General features: G+C 45.5%; 1 protein-coding gene across 1 annotated transcript in view; it reads right to left on the reverse strand.

The window, feature by feature from the left end:
* Positions 1 to 16,840, reverse strand: part of TRPC5 (transient receptor potential cation channel subfamily C member 5) — a gene marked incomplete at both ends in the record, with an annotated part of 72,963 nt that overhangs the window by 21,932 nt on the left and 34,191 nt on the right. The window contains 4 exons of the mRNA XM_083876360.1: positions 194 to 389; positions 6,097 to 6,419; positions 11,240 to 11,379; positions 14,976 to 15,312. Of these exons, the coding sequence (XP_083732486.1) occupies positions 194 to 389; positions 6,097 to 6,419; positions 11,240 to 11,379; positions 14,976 to 15,312 (996 nt within the window). The remainder of the gene's footprint in view (positions 1 to 193; positions 390 to 6,096; positions 6,420 to 11,239; positions 11,380 to 14,975; positions 15,313 to 16,840) is intronic.

Below are 16,840 nucleotides of genomic sequence, written 5' to 3' on the forward strand. Positions count from 1 at the left end.
CAGCCCATGAGCCTTTTCCAGCTAAGCAGCATCACAAAGAGAGCAAACCCTCCTCTGCAGGCATGATTCAGGCTGGTGAGCAGAAATCCCAGCTACAGGAACTGGGGGCAGCAGAAGGATCCACTTGCTGCAAACCAGACAAATGAGGCACAAAGGGGAGAAACAACAGCAAAAAGAGAAGGAGGTAACTCACAGCAATGAGCTGGTAGGAGTTGTTCATCATGGCTATGAGCATGTTCAGCAGCACAACCAGGGAGATGACGTTGTAGGTCCCAAACATGGTGGCCCCAACAAACTCTGTGAACTCGTGCCTGGCTTTGACGTTGGTGACGTAGAGGTTCAGCAGCCCAAACACAGACCAGAAGAGTGACTGGAGGGTCTCGAAAAGTCTGCAGAGAAAGACAGGTTTTTAGCTGGGAGGGTGGAAAATGATCTTCAAGTAGGGAACACACAGATATTGGGAGACACCACAGAGCAGCCACTCAGCACAGCCATTTATCCTTCCCTGGGGACACCCTGTGACCAATGCATGTGAGAGTTGTCCCATCAACAGCATTTGCTGCCTGTCCAAGAGCCCAGTCCACATCCTTGTGAAATGCAGTGAGCACAACTTGCCCTGAGGAACCCAAAGCTCCCTTTCCTACTCTGCACACATGAAAAACACAGCCACCATATATTCTATTTAATTAAAATTGCCATGCTGCGATAGCGCCGCTATCTATAAACTCTCCTGCTTAATCAGTGCCTGTATCATTAACATGTCTGCAGGATAAATGCTCAGGGAACCCATCCCCAAGTACAGCGTGACCAGAGCAGTTAAACAGTGCACAACAAGGCAGCACGAGGTGGGAGATGGCAGAAATCAGTCACTTTCACCTTTGGCTCTAATACAGGCTGAGGGCTTGTAAATGCTACAGCTGCTGTGATGCTGTTTGGAATACACGTCCCTAAAATGTTTGCAATGGTCCTGCCCAAAACTCTGCTGTGCTTGCAATGCACCTGTCCAAAAATGCTGCTGTGCTTGCAATGCACCTGCCCAAAAATGCTTTTGTTTGCAATGCACCTGCCCAAAATCTTGCTGTGTTTGTAATGCATCTGCCCAAAAATACTGCTGTGTATTGCAATGCACCTGGCCCAAAAATCTTACTGTGTTTGCAGGGCACCTGCCCAAAAATGCTGCTCTGTTTGCAATGCACCCTCCCAAAAATGCTGCTGTGTTTGCAATGCACCTGCCCAAAATCCTGCTGTGTATTGCAATGCACCTGGCCCAAAAATACTGCTGTGTTTGCAATGCACCTGCCCAAAATCCTGCTGTGTATTGCAATGCACCTGGCCCAAAAATCCTGCTGTGTTTGCAGCGCACCTGCCCAAAATGCTGTTTTGTTTGTAGTGCACCTGCCCAAAAATCCTGCTGTGTTTGCAGGGCACATGCCCAAAAATGCTTTTGTTTGCAATGCACCTGCCCAAAACTCTGTTGCATTTGCAATACACCTGCCCATAACACTGTTCTGTTTGCAGTGCACTTGCCCAGAACTCTGCTGTGTATTGCAATGCACCTGCCCCAAAATCCTGCTGTGTATTGTAATGCACTTGCCTGAAATCGTGCTGTGTTTGCAGTGGACCTGCCCAAAAATGCTGCTTTGTTTGCAGTGCATCTGCCCAAAACTCTGCTGTGTTTGCAGGGCACCTGCCCAAAAATGCTGTTTGGTTTGCAATGCACCTGCCCAAAACGCTGGTGGCCCTGAGTGGTTGGTGCAGCAGCTCCCACCCACCACGGGCAGAGTCCCTGGCAGAACCCACTGCAACCACTGCTCACTAATGACTCAGATGGAAGAGACTCATCACATTAATTCAGCTCAGGAGTTTCTCTTCTTTTGGAGGCTTCCTTCCCTAGATGAACTGGGCCCGACCCCAGTGAGCTGATGAGATCATCCCAGGTCTCTCTTTGCTTCAGCCACAGACAAGTGACCTTTCGCAGTCTCGTCAGCTGCGTAATCAGCAATCTAAATAATTGCTCTATTTGGGCATCTTTGTTTTGGCTTTCCAAAATACGGCGTTTATATCATCCAAAAATGACATTTATATGCCTGTTTAAGAGTTTCCATTTTGGCCTGAGGTCAGCAGATGTTTTCAAATGCGACCACTAGACAAATCAGTATGAATAATTCAGATGCTTTATTTGACATACCAGGAATCTGCTCTCCCTTCATCTCCAGGCATTTGTTCACATGTATCTCCATGCCTTATATGAGGATTTAGTTTATACTTTCTGGATGTGTCTTATGTTTTTCATTTGCCAAAATCGTAAAGATGCTTTAAAGCAAGAAACCTTTCTCCCAAAGCTCAGGCTGTTTGTTAGGCTTATTAAAGAACCCAGGCAGTAAAAGAAGGATTAACCAAAGAATGCCAAGGATTTCTTTACTAGAAGTGGTGGAGTGCTAGCTATCTTTTAAAATATTTATAATATTTTTACTGTTAACAGTAGAAATACTGCTTGGGCTGTAGGCACAAGAGAGGCAGAGGTTCTCATCATGAAACTGAAATCAGCTCTAGAAGTGATCAGTGTGTTGCTCTGGATGCACAGTATTACCCAGGTGTGTAATTTGGGCCCAGACTAAGGCAAACATTCAGGTGTGGGCATGCAGTACCCTTGGCAAAGACACCAGGTGGTTCCTGCAGCTCTGAGTGAGGCTCAGGTGTTGTGTCCTCAGTGTTTAATGACAGGACAGATCCATAACCTCTTCTCACAGCCCATGTCTCAGGGGGTCTCACCCTACTTTGGAGAAGCAGCTCTAAAGAAATAGAAATTTGGAAATTGTGCTTGAGACACTCTCATGCCCTGCTGAGTGTATTTTGTATCCTAATCAAACAGAGGAATTCTCAAAGCTCCACCACTCTCCATGGCAGCTTAGAGAGAGCAAGTGCCCCCTCTGCCACAGGAACCTGTGCCCAGGGGGAATGGCAGTGTGACCCTCCAGAGAGAAAGACACGACAGGAAGGGAGGTTTGCCTTCCTCCACCCCTTCCTCCTCTTTCCCACTCCCATCTCCCCCCTTCAGTCGCCAGCCTCACAGCTATAAACATATTTTCCAATCATCTGCCTAAGCAGCAGGCACTCTGCTTTCTGAGGGATGGCAAGGCCAAAGCAGAAAGCCTTAAATTATTCATGACTTCCCCTCATTGCTGTCACAAAGGAATATTACTTCTCCATGATCTGTGTGTGCAATGCAGAAAATTTCCTCACTGAGGAAATGCTAAACCCACCGTTTGAGAGGGAGAGGAAATGAAGTGCCAGTGAATAAGTGTCACACTTGACACGAGCTGCACACACACGCGAGGGGAGTCCTCTTTGCTCCCCTTGCAGAATCAGAGCTCATTGTGTGAGCCCAGGGATGCTGGTGGCAATCCAAGAGCACTGGTTCAAAGCTTTTCAGATTTATTCCTTCATGAGGAACGAACCACGAGCAAAGTCAGGGTACCCAGCTCTGGCTGGACTGGCTCCAGCCTCGTTTGCTTCCCCCACCCCAATCCAATATTTGGATCTGCCACTGCCCCGTGCTGTGCCTCTGCTCCCCAGCCAAATGTCAGCTTGTGCTGGGGGTGTTAATAACGACCATTTAAACTTTCAAGAACGCATTAAATAAATTTCTTAAGCGAGCCTCAAACAAAAAGTACCTGCAGAGTGTTCTGTCCCCTGCCAGGAGACCTCACTCCTAATGGGTCCCCTCCCACTGTGATTTTGTTTTACACAAACCTCTGCCACAAAGGCTGAGCCCCCTCAATTTCCTTTCTGTGCAACATTCCCTTGGCAGGGGGTTTAAATGAATGCTGGGGTGGCAGAAATTGTGGTTTGTATTTAAGCTGATCTACACACTTTCTGCTAAGTGCTTCTTGTATAATTTTTAGCTCCCAAGACATTACACCTTCTTCTTACAGACTTCAGGATGGTTGATTTGTTGCTTTGGGATTTTTTTTTTTTCTGCTGGTTCAATGCTCTTTTCCTTCAGTCAAATCCTGCTGTTGCTGTCTCACCTGACACAATGGAATCTGTAAAAAACCCACTTTGCAGTGGTGGCAGACCCAAACCAGAATGCAGGACTGAACACATCTGTTCACCACAGCTCAAGAAAAAGGCAGGATTTTGTGGGTTTGACCCTTTCTGACTTAGAATTTACCTCTTAACACACACCTTGCCAAACCTTCCTCCCTGCATCAATATGGACTCAGATCAAGGAATTGTATTTATTATCCAATCCCTTTGCAAGGGCAGCACAACACATTTCTGGGGCATGTGAGGCAGCTGAAACAGAAAAAAAAATGTCTGAAATCTTTAATTCTGTTTCTCATTAGCAGAGTGCAGGTCCATTCACTTCCCCCAGACATAGATGGGTCTCATGAGAAAATTAATCAATTGTGGTGTTCCTGCTCTGCAGTGGGAAATGGCACAAGTCTGGTCTGCCAGCTCATGCTGCTCCTGAGGGCTCTGTCCTGTGAAATGGGCTCTATCCTGTGAAAATTCCATATTTCTTTCAGGAGAGAACCCACAGGATAATGCTGGAACCTTTCCTCTCCCAGCCAAGTCATGTGGCCTCAGCCATCATCTGGTTTTGATAACGGTGCAAAAACATCCCAAATCCTTTCTCAACCCCAAGCCTTCAGCTGACAGAGGGTGGAGAATCATTGGGCATCATGACAAGTTTTATTTAATTTAGCATGAAGTGGTGGACAACAGTTTTGTTTTGCTTGTTTGCAGGGCGTGGGCCTTTTTCTAGCCCGTGCTTTATTTATTTCTCCTGCCATTGTGAGTTAAGTACTGTGCAAGCAGCAAGAACAATCGGGTGGGGGCTGATTATTATAATTATTTCTACTATTAGTAATTGAAACAAATACATCAGCAAGACAATTCATGTCATTTTTCAGCATGTGCTCTCTCTTTCAGCTCTGCCAGCTGTCCTCACAGCAATTTCCATGCCAGCAGCTCAGTAAACTACCAGCATTCCCAGCAAAAAAAAAAATATATATATATATATTCTGATGGGATTTTAGTTTGCAAGGAAATCAGAGAAGCCTGCAACGTGATGTATCCATAAAAACGGTCAAGGTGAGATTGTTGTTGTTGCTGTGTCACATTATTTATTAATACCTGTTTTTAATGGGTAAAAACAGGTCTTCATTTTATTCAGGTTTCCCTCTCTCCTTCAGTAATTAGGCAAAACAATTACTGTGGCAAAAGGACACTTCTTTTCTCAAATATACTGAAATTGTGCATAGACATAATAAGATTTAAGCTGCAGGATCACGTAGGGAAACTCCTTGGCCCAGAACTAAAAGGTGTCCCACTGCCAGACCTAAGTAAGAGTCTCTGTGACAGCCCTGATTTTTCAGCCTTCTGATGGTTTCACATTTCTACAGGAGCTTTCTCACACTTGTAACAAAAACAAAACAAATATTTTGTAAATAACACATTCCTTTCCAGGGGGAAGGACAAACTGATGGACTTCTAACTTGACCACTGGGGTCAGAGAGGTGTTACTCTCATCCCCCAATCCCTGAACAAATTCCAAACCCTATTTAAACCCCAAATCATAATAAACTTCCTCTCTTTCTCTCCTCACTTCTCAACTTGACAGGTGAATGTGGTTCTTTCGTGTCCTCTAGTGACAGCAGAACTCAGCAGAGTGTCTGCCCTACTCACCTCCCACCTTTCCTGCAGAGCCAACCACTCACCTATCACTGTCAGGGACATGAAAGAACCACACACTCACTGTCAGGTTGAAGTGAGGAAAAGAAGAGCAGTTTATTATGATTTAGGGTTTAAATAGGATCAGGAATTTGGTCGAGGATTGGTAGATGAGAGGAACACTTCTCTGACTCCAATGATCAATTCAGAAGTCCATCACCGAGAAATATGAAAACAATCTACGTTGTTTTGAGAAACTCCAGAAGAAATATGTAAACAATGATCAGAAGGCTAAAGAATCAAGGCGACACTCACCTGGTGTTTGCAAATGAATAAATAAAAGCTCTGTCAGCACAAGGACAGACAAGGGACAGGGGGAGCACCCTGAGCAGCAGAAAGGAGAGGAGCATGTCTTACGTGGAGAAGGCATTGTTCTGTTTCTCACATCGGATCCCCTTGCAGTTGTTGGGCTCCTCCGAGGCACTGGTCTCGTAATAAAAATAAAGCTGGTTCAGTCCATTGGCAAAAGCCAGCAGCACCAGGCAGTAGATAAAAAGGAATTTGAGGATGTCTAGCAGCATGCGTCCCAGAGAGATCTGCAGGGGCCCCAGGTGTGAGTTGGCTGTAAACAGGGAGATGAGACGCAGGGAGCTCAGGATGTTGGATATTGCAAAGAGGGCTTCTGCAATCAGGGTCGGGTGCCACATCTCCCACTCCTCCCGGGGCCGGGAGCCGTTGTACTGCAGGGAACAAAAAACAAGGGGTTAAAAGTGAGTTTGTGAGGTGATAGCTCTGAGATAACTCCCAGAGTCACCCCCACTCATTCTGACCCTTCACAGGTATTCATAATTCACTCATTATTCTTGACTCTTCACAGGTAAATCCTAACCAGGTACTTGACCAATGACACAGACTCTGAACTTCAGAAGGCTGAAAATTATTCTTTTATTTTTGGGATGTGTCTCCCCTTTTATACTGTTTTATACACAGACCAATTTGATCGGTGACACAAAGACAAATCTCTTCACTCCCATTGGTCAGAGCAGAGGGACAGCAAGAAAAAGTCCCTCCTAGGAAAAGGAATGAAAAACATAGTGGAGTTACAAAAATATTTCTCTTATTTACAGAAAATTCTGTGGAAAAAGAATTTCAGAAAACCAGAACACCTCAGGCACAAAACCAGGGCTGTGGCACAAAAAGTGTGATGGTTCTGGCTTCCTTTTTTCCTTGTTTAAGTTGAGACTACACAGGAAACTCAGGTTTTAAATTCAGACTTGAATGTTTATTATTTCTTATCTATTTCCAGACTCACGAGCTGTGAGCTCTAACTAACAAGTCAGAGAAAATGAGATAAAATGGAGACCTCTCTATCTCTAGCAGGTCTTTTCAAGGACAATCTGTCCAATTATGAAATGCCACCTAAATTATTTTTATTTTAAACCCAATAATTAACTATTTGAAGTCTGCAATACAGGCTCCATCAACCAATTACAGAAAACCACTCAAACCCATGAAGAAGAAGGAGGAAGAAGAAAGTGAAGAAGGACTCAGATAATGCCCAAAGCCATTCATATGCTTCACATATATTACTATATACTAAAACCCCAAATTCTAAGTTCCCAGAATTCCAGCAAAAAAGGACTTTTAACCCCTTACATCTCAGCTGCAGTCAGACTCACACTCAGGATTCAGGACTGAAGCTGACTTGATTAGGGCAGAGATGAAGGTTTAATGATGCTTTTTTAATGAATTCTGCCTATTATATTATGAGCCCCTGATGGTGAGAGATGTGGGACCAGGTTTTCTTTAGAGGCTTTGGGTATTGTTAGCTGTTCTTGGTCTAAACATAAAAATTAGGATTTTTAAAAATTTGTTTTACTTTTGAGTTCACAGTTTGAGGGTTCCTTCTGTCCATACACAACCTCCTTCTCTTTCAACATTTAAAGGGGTTCAGATTTTAGCAGCTTCCAGATGTAAATTTCCAATTACTTCTGTTGTTTTTCCTCCTAAATATGACTGCACATTCTAAACACTGCACATTCCAGGAACGAGGGGAGGAAGGGAGAAGGAAGGAAAGAAGAAAAGCAGTGAACTATTGGATGCTTTCCTTCCCATGTAATCTCAAAAAAAAAAAAAAAAAAAAAAAAAAAAAAAAAAAAAAAAAAAAAAAAAATAGTGCCAGCAGCCCAGAACCAAAAGGCTTTCTCTGTATTAATTTTCTTATTAGTTAATTTGTCATGGCAATTTTAGGAGAGTTGCTAAAGCAGAGAGGTCTTAATTACAGCTGAAACACTGGGTACAGTTGAGTGCATCAATTACAACATTAACTGGGTTTGTAATGTAACTGTAAAAGCAGAAGCATTTGCTGAGCAAAGTGCAGCCAGATGGGAGCAGGTAACACAAAAGAGCTGGTTCTGTAAAATGTAATTGTTCTAGTTCTGTAAAATATAATTGCTCCGGTTCTGTACAATGTGACTGCTCTGGTTCTGTAAAATGTGACTGCTCTGGCTTAAAGACAGTGGCACAGAGAATGGAGTCAAAGACATTTAACATCAAGGAGTAATTGTCCTTTTAACATTTGTCTCCGCTCATTTAGCATGCGTAAAAAAGGCAAATCTGCACTCAGAATAACACAGCTCACGCCATCACCAGAGTGTTTAGGGCTCCTAAAATAATTCTGGTACCTTTGCAAAGGAAATGGTACCAATATCACACTGACAGATGAGACTGCAGACACTTCCTGTCTGAATCTGAAGGTCCAACACACACGGGCTCCCAATTTTTCCAAGGGCTCAGCAAAAAAGCAGGTTGATATTTCAAACCATCCCTCTGTTTGAAGGAGATGAGACATGATACAAAGGCATTTCAGCCTGACCTCGGATTGCTTCTGACATTTCCAAACTGTTCTTTATTACATGAAACATCATGGCCTGAGCCTGTTAACTTGATTTTGAAGATGGCTCTTAAAATGCCTACAAAACAGGCAGAGAGGTCAACTTTTTTGTGGATATCCAGCAATGGGGGTGGGATTGGGAAGCCTGGAGAGAAAGTTTGCAGAGTTATTCCCAATTCTCTCCTGCAGGCTGGCTGGACACAGCAGCCCAGGGCTCTCTGTGAAGGTTTAGCACACAAAGGCATGGGGAAAAGGTCTTCTGTGTCCCCCACCTCTTTTTAAAGCAATATTTAGGTAATATTTTGGTCCTCTGTGAAGTGATGGTATCTCCTCGTTTGGTAAATAGAACCTTCAGAGCAGCCTGGCATCACAGGTAAGAGAGAAACAGCAGATTTCAGAGTTATTTCAGGGTTATCTAATGAAGCTGAGTATCTGGGAAGGCTGCAGTGGTTTGGTTTGATGTCTATTCAAAAGATGAAACACAGCAGAGATGTACACAGAATAATACAAATAAATTACACCGTGCTGTCACATCTACCCTTCCTCATTACGTGATAATTCAATGCAGCAAATGAAAACTGATTAAGAAAGTATTTCTACCCTATAATTAGCCTGAAGATTCCATTGGTATCAGACAATATCAGAGCCAGGTCTTGGATGCAGTCAAATCAGGAGGAAAAAAAAAAAAGAAAAGTCTTCATGTAAAAACAAGGATGGAAAACATGTAGTGTCAGTCTGCAATTTATTTTTTCTGATTTTTGGCAGAAAGTTGAATGTCCATGTAATCCTTTGAAGTTCTAAGAAATGTCAGAATGTGGTATATTGGCACCTATCCCACCCTCTTCCAGCTGAGGGCTGTTCTATAAATAACAAAATCATGTTGCAAAATGTTTTTTGAAGCCATTATCGAGGTTATAAACCCTCACATTTTGGAGCACACACTGACTGACACAGGGCAGGGGGAACTTCTGTGACAAGGTTTTCTGCCCCTCTCACAACTGGCCCTCACCAGGAGCTGAGCTGAGACTTGGTTTAATCCAAGAGGGTTTGATTTGGGCTAAAACAGATCCATTTCTGCAAACCCTCCTTTTTGGTCCATGGGGTTTTGTGGTTCACCTGCACATTCCTGTGGCTCTCACAGGGAGCACAAACAGAGCTCTTGACTCCTTTGTACCTGTGCTTTGGCTGCCAGTTTAAATCCTGGAGTGTGTGATGGATGCACAGCTCCTCCAGCAATTTATGTGTGAGAAAGAACCAGGTTGTTAATATTTTTAAGATTTGTCCGTGCATTTTATCGTTTCCAGCATCTTTTTTTTTTTTTTTTTTTTTTTTTTTTTTTTTTTTTTTTTTTTTTTTTTTTTTTTTTTGTATTGCTTGTGGTTTAAAGACCAACCTTTCAAGTCTGTAATTTCCTCCCTGGTTCTGAATGTTGGGAGAATAAAAGACATAATCTGTTCCTGCTTTGATGCTGTTACAGAGCTGCCTCTTCAGGGAGCAGCAACCAGCTTAAAAGCTTTTCCCTTTGAAAATCTGACTCACCACGGGCTGCAGCCTTCAGGATTTAACAAAGGCCCCATAGCAGGGCTGTTTGCATTTTGGAGTCAATGGGATCAGTGAAATTTTCTCCTCTTTCCCCTCTCTGCCTGCTGGGCAGGACTAAACAAGGTTACTCTGGGGAAATGCTTGTCCTGGTTATTGGGAGCTGAGACTTTGCAGAACTGGGGAGAGCAGGAGTGGCCAAGGAGCAGATCCCAGAGCCTTGATTTACACCTGAGTAATTCCACTGACTGCACTGAAGCTGCTGCTGCTGCTGATTCATACCAAGGGAAGAAATAGGCCAAGCACAGAGCTCCAGCTGAAGCCAAAGAGAGCTGTTGCATAAGGAATTTTACAGGATGCCTTTTGTGCCTTGCCTTTGTGAAAAAAGGGAGACAGAAGGAAAAGTGCTTCAGGCCATCCCCTGGCTTCAAACCCCGTGCATATGCTAATTTGGAGCATCAGAGGGTTATAAATGTGGAAGGTGCTTTTGAGGATGAGCTGGGATGTGTGATCTCACCACAAATGGAACATGACAGGGGAGAACCTGCAGGGTGTTCAAGCTTGTTCCTTTGTCATTTCCCTGCCCATAGGTTACATACTGAAGGGGAAGTTGACCCTTTTATATCAGATTATGAGATAGAAGCCTCATAATAACAGTCTTGCTCTTCTCAGTAGACCTGTCACAAACTTCTGACTGCTAATCTCCAGATCTGTAGGAATTCAGATTATAAAGCTTGGCTCTACAAGTTTTCAGGTAACCCTATTCTTGTTTTCCCTTTACCATTTTATTTAAAAGCCACATTTTCTCTATGCACTGTTGAAGGAGGTCCAGTGCCAGCACAGAAAACAAAGTGCTTTGGCAACTGAGTAGCTACAAAAGACACAGGAGGTGGAGAATTTTCTCCCCAGTGCCCAAACAATCTATTTAACTTTTAATCAAAGAGTGGGAATGAGCAGGATGTTCATTCTCCAAACAAAATAATAAGTTTTCCAGGTGAATTTTCAAAATTGGGCTGCTTGAAAAGCTGCTATTTTCCTTGCTCTGTGATTTTGATTTGAACAGTCTGTACCCTGTGTACCACAGCTCCCACCAGCACATCACAAATTCCCTCTCCCAAGTTACTGTACCTTGACATAGGCAACAATTTTAAGGGAGATAGTTGCAAGATAGAGGGAGTTCATTGCAAAATCCATCAGATTCCACCAGTCATGTACGTACTCATTGAATCCACCATCCCACATTTCCTTGATTTCTCCCCAGATGAAACCTGTAGGAAAAAAAAAAAAGGAGTTCATTGCCACGACAAGGCATTTTTTTGCCATTAAAGCTCTGTGTGTATACACATGATGTAACGCCAGACATTTTGAAAAATTGGGAAAAAATGGGAAAATTTTAAAAAATAGGAAAAAATGCCTCATCCCTCCTGCCTCCTATGAAGTGCTGCTGATTATGAGACATTTTACAAGTCTGTGGGGGAATGCAGTCTGGAGAGAGCTGAAAAAGACCTTGCTTTCCTACCCAGGGCTCCAGATATGCACATGAGGAGACTGCCTGAGACACATGTTATTTATAACCAGCACCAGTGCATTGGCTCAGCTGAAATTTGTCCTACGTGAACAAACTCTCCAAGCAGCTGGATTTGGTATAGCCCCTAACAGATTGTCTGCTCTCACAGACACAGTGAGCAACTCATTGCTCTGATTTTCCCTGACTTTTTCTCCAGCAGCACCAGAAACTTCTGCGTGCCCTCCCTGACCTGGGGAGGGCAAATATCACACCAAAGGAGGAAGAAGAGGATCCAGTCTCTGTGCTCAGCCACTGTATTTATGCATTTTGCTGTTCAAAAAGCCCACGGGGATTATTTGTGAGGAAAGGTAAGACTCAGCATGAGGCAGGGCACTGCAGCCTGGCAGTGACTCACCTCATGGCAGAGCTGGCTCTGGGGTTTGTTCCCAAGGATACAGCCAGAGCCCGTGGTGTCAGCTCTGAAATGCCTTCTGGTGATCATTTCTGGCACTTGCTAATGCTCACTGTGCCTCCTTGCAGCTGGAAGGGTGAAGGGCAGCTTCTGAAATTCAGAATTTAGCACCAGGCTGCTAAACCTGCCTGACACAGTATTATAAGTAACTTCTATGTCCTTTCCTGTAGAATTGTGTAAGTATTTTTGTGAAAGTATTTATGTGAAAGCCTAAGTCCCATTAAAAAGCAAATGGCAGCTCCTTCATGCCCTAAATGCTTCTAAAAATGTCTTTAGAGCCCCAGGTATTTTGAATCACCCACTTGACATTATCCTTGAATGAAAACCAGAAAAGTGAGAAGAGGAAACAAAACAGAACAAAACAAAACAAACTACACCTCCAGGTGCATCACCGTTACAATCACCCAAACTGCTGCCCCTGCCTAACCACAGGACATTGCAGTGGTCACTGATGTGCTGCTTGCAGCTCAACTTTAAGGACCTGGTAGTTCAATCTGAAGAGGAGGCAAAGTTGCAATGAACTGCTGCACGTCCCCAAATATCAATCTGAGCTGCTCAGCTGCCAGCCTGCAGGTCAGTGGCCACACAAACCTTAATGTCAGGGCCAGCCAGGTCACCCTATTACAGCTGCCTCCACGTCTTTGCATTGCACACAAAGCCATAAAGTGAAATAAATCAATGGAGAGGAGCCTGTTGAAGAACTCATGCACTGTATTTATAGTGAGTTATCGTGGCTGGTTACTATAGCTACAGAGATGCTGTGTGTGCCTGTTCTCTCTCCTTTTATAGTGGAAAATATTTCGTAAGTAATAACCTTTAATCTGGTGAAACTGTTCTAATTCCTTCATTTGATAAACAGTCATACAATATCTCTATTTATCCGAAACAAAGGAACTCGAGAACAGACAGCTGTAAGAGGTGCTTTGGAAAAGGTTTTTAAAAAATGGATTATCTTTCCTTCATCTGCAAATCAATTTTACTGAAATACCTACCATTTCCCTCAATTTTAACTGTGAATTTAAAGATAAAGTGAAGATATCACCTAAGCTCAGGAAAGACATTTAACCTCCTGAGCTTACCCTGAAGTTTCTACCAACACCTGCATTTCAGTGCATAAATCAGACAATGAGGCTGGTGGTGGAGCTGTGCAAGGAGCACAGTGCCCTGGGTCACCATCCAAAATGATTTGTGAACACGTTTGCAACTCTTTGTTTTCCTTCCTGGTTTCCCATCAGCAGTTTTAGGTTTGGCACAGGAACAGCTGGGTTTGTTCAGATCCAGAGCCTCCACAGACACAAGGAGCAGTGTCCTGGTATCTCCAGGAGAGGGGAGCCACCCCAGCCAAGTGTGGGGAAGGAGGAGAGGCAGGAAGGTGTGGAAAGCACTGCCCATGAGCAACATGCCTGGGGACATTCCCAGCTCCCAGGGGTGCCACATGCTGGTGGCACAGCAAGGGACACAGGAGCTGAACCAGAGGGGGAATCAGGATCCTGATGGAGCTCACAGGTTTCCTGCTGTGCTGGAGCTCAGTTTGGAAGGGTAAACAGTCCTCTTTCATCAAAAACACATCCATCTGGCTTCTCTGTTCTTCTCCCACCTCATCCCATCCCACTGCCTCAGCTGCACGTCCTGCCCTGAGCACACACACACCTCCTTCCCTCCCCAGCTCTGGCTGCCCAGGCCAGGCTGGACTGAGAGCCTCACACTTAACTCAGAGACAATCAACACCCCTCCTTCTCCTGCTGATATCAGAGCACTCAGTGTCGATGTGGTCAGTGATTATCAGCACAGAGTGAGGCTCATCCTCCCTCCCTTGCATTCCTGTAGCTTATCTAGGAGGAAGGAGCCAGGCTGGTCCCTTGTGGTGCCTCCAGGAGCAGGTCAGGGAGCAGGGAGGGCAGAGCCAGGCTCTGGGCACTGCCTGTCCCTGTGCCAGCCACAGGACAGAGCCAGCAGCAGTGACACTGTGTGTGACCCAGGAGTTCACTCCCAACCTGCCCTCCCAGCCAGCCCAGGGGTGCAGGGAGGAGCTGGGGCTGCTGTGGTTCGCTCAGGTCCTGTCTGAAGGCACATCAGATGGCACACAACAGCAGAGCAGCCCTGGGCCAGCAGGACCTGCTGTTGCAGAAGGAGCCCAGCTGTTCTGTGCAGTCTCTGGAGCTGCTGCCAAATCTCTGCACAGGCTGGGCTCGGGGATCAGGCCACACACAGTTGCCATGGGTGAGAGTCAGGCCCTGGAGCTCAGCATTCCTGGGTGTGGGATGGATGGGATTCACCTGGAACCCAGGGCAGGATGGGGTAAACCCAGGGCAGGACTGGGGTGTGGAATTTTCCTAGAACCCAGGGCAGGATCAGGTGTGGGATTCATCTTGAACCCAGGGCAGGATTGGGGTGAACCCAGGGCAAGATGAGGTGTGGGATTTGCCTAGAACCCAGGGCAGGATCAGGTGTGGGATTCATCTTGGACCCAGGGCAGGATTGGTGGTGGGATTTCCCTAGAACCCAGGGCAGTATTGGGGTGTGGGATTTACTCAGAACCCAAGGCAGGATGGGGTGAACCCAGGGCAGGATCAGCTGTGGGATTTGCTTAAAACCCATGGCAAGATCAGATGTGGGATTTACATAGAAATCAGGGCAGGATTGGGGTGTGGGATTTACAAAGAACCCAGGGCAGGATTGGGTGAACCCAGGGCAGGATCAAGTGTGGCATTCACCTAGAACCCAGGGCAGGATTGGGTGAACCCAGGGCAGGATCAAGTGTGGCATTCACCTAGAACCTAGGGCAGGATTGGGTGAACCCAGGGCAGGATTGGGGTGTGGGATTTGCAAAGAACCCAGGGCAGGACTGGGATGAACCCAGGGCAGGACTGGGGTGTGGGATTTACCTAGAACCCATGGCAGGATCATCCACTCCACGATGGTGGGAGGTGGCCCCTGCATGTGCAGGTCGGTCCTGACGATGTGCTGCGACGCCAGCAGGAGCATGAACAGGAAGGTCAGGTAAGAGCCAGTGTGGCAGATAAACTTGATAAATGGCTTTTTAATGAACAGTCCCAGCCTGCTCTTGGGTGCAATCAGGTAGGCCACGGAGAGCACGGGGAAGAGCATCCCAATGGTGACACAGGTCAGGAGTTTCACTGCCCAGTGTTTCCTCCTCCAGCCCGGAAAGCCGTCGTACCACAGAGTCGCCAGCAGCTGCTGGCAGTTTGGCTGAGCAACAAACTGGGGAGGGAAAAAAAAAGGAAAGAAAGGTTATTGCTGACTGATATTCCGCTTTTGGGATTCTGGAAACTTGGATTTTTTGGGGTTTTAGTATATGGTAGGATGTGTGAAGCAAGATGGAGGATTTGGGGTGTTGTCTAAGTCCTTCTTCTTCACCTTCTTTCTTCTTCTTCTTCTTCATGGTTTTGGGTGGTTTTCTGTGATTGGGTGAAGAAGGTCCACATTACAGACCTTGGGTGGTCATTATTGTGTCAGAAATATAAATAATACAGGTGTCACTTTGTTATTGGGTAATTAGCACTTAAATAACCTTGGGAAGAGTTAGAGGTTCTCCATTTTACCTCATTTCTGTACCTTGCTAGTTAGAGCTCACAGCTCCTGAGTCTGTAAATAATAAACATCCAAGCCTGAACAAACTTCGACTCTTGTGTATTAATCCCAATCCTGGCAGGGAAAAAGAATGCAGAACCATCACACTCCACGTGCACTCCCCCTCACTTCTGTGTTAGAACCCACACAGACCCTCAGATTACATTTAGGGCTGGAAAAACATATTTTGGATATAAAGGGGAAAAAAAGGAAGGAAGTTGCACTCTTTCTATGTAGGATTTAGGATTCTTTCTCATGGAAGAATTATTTTTTTTTCTGCTTGCAGCATCTTTATGTGGATCAACCACACACTCAGCCTCGTGCAAAAGCAGCACCAGGAGGATTACTACAAGCTGTTCCTCTCCCCATGTGTTGGAGCACGTTCCTTTTCACAATGTTTCAGGTTTCGATCGCCTCGAACAACTCACTGTCAGCGTCTTAAAAAAAAAAAATAAATGTGACTAAAAGATGAGGCAGGAGGGAAAAGGTGCAAAGCTCTGAGAGAGTGTGTGAGAGGGAGAATGTCTTCCAGAGTGTGTGGGCTGGGCTGGCATGAGACAGCAGAGAGCAGCCTCAGGTGTGGCCAGGTGACACCTGGTGGGAAGCAGGACAGCACATCTGGAGAGGCGTGGCCAGGTGACACCTGCTGGGAGGCAGGACAGCGCATCTGGAGAGGTGTGGCCAGGTGACACCTGCTGGGAGGCAGGACAGCACATCTGGAGAGGTGTGGCCAGGTGACACCTGGTGGGAGGCAGGACAGCACATCTGGAGAGGTGTGGCCAGGTGACACCTGGTGGGAGGCAGGACAGCACATCTGGAGCTCTGCCTCGCTGCTCAGGGAGAGAAGGGTAGTGATGCACCCCACACACCCCCAGCAGGTGTTTTTTCCAAATAGGGAAAGAGTTTCAGTTTACCTTTAGACATTTTAGGAAGTTTAGCTAGATATTTCTGTAGTTTTCTTTTATGTAATTGGCTCAGGGTCAGCACAAGAGCACAAATTGGGCTCTGAGAGTATAACTCAAAGCCTCTTGCTGATCTTATTGGCAGCAGGGCAGATTATCCCTCCTAAAACGTTCAGCATTAAGGAAGGAGCCCAAAGGAAGTAAAGGGCTCTTTGGAGTGTTTCTAGCAGGGTGTCAGAGGTTTTCTTGGACACCTG

The sequence above is a fragment of the Zosterops lateralis genome, assembly GCF_965231275.1.
Source record: "Zosterops lateralis genome assembly, chromosome: 21".
Lineage (NCBI taxonomy): Eukaryota > Metazoa > Chordata > Aves > Passeriformes > Zosteropidae > Zosterops > Zosterops lateralis.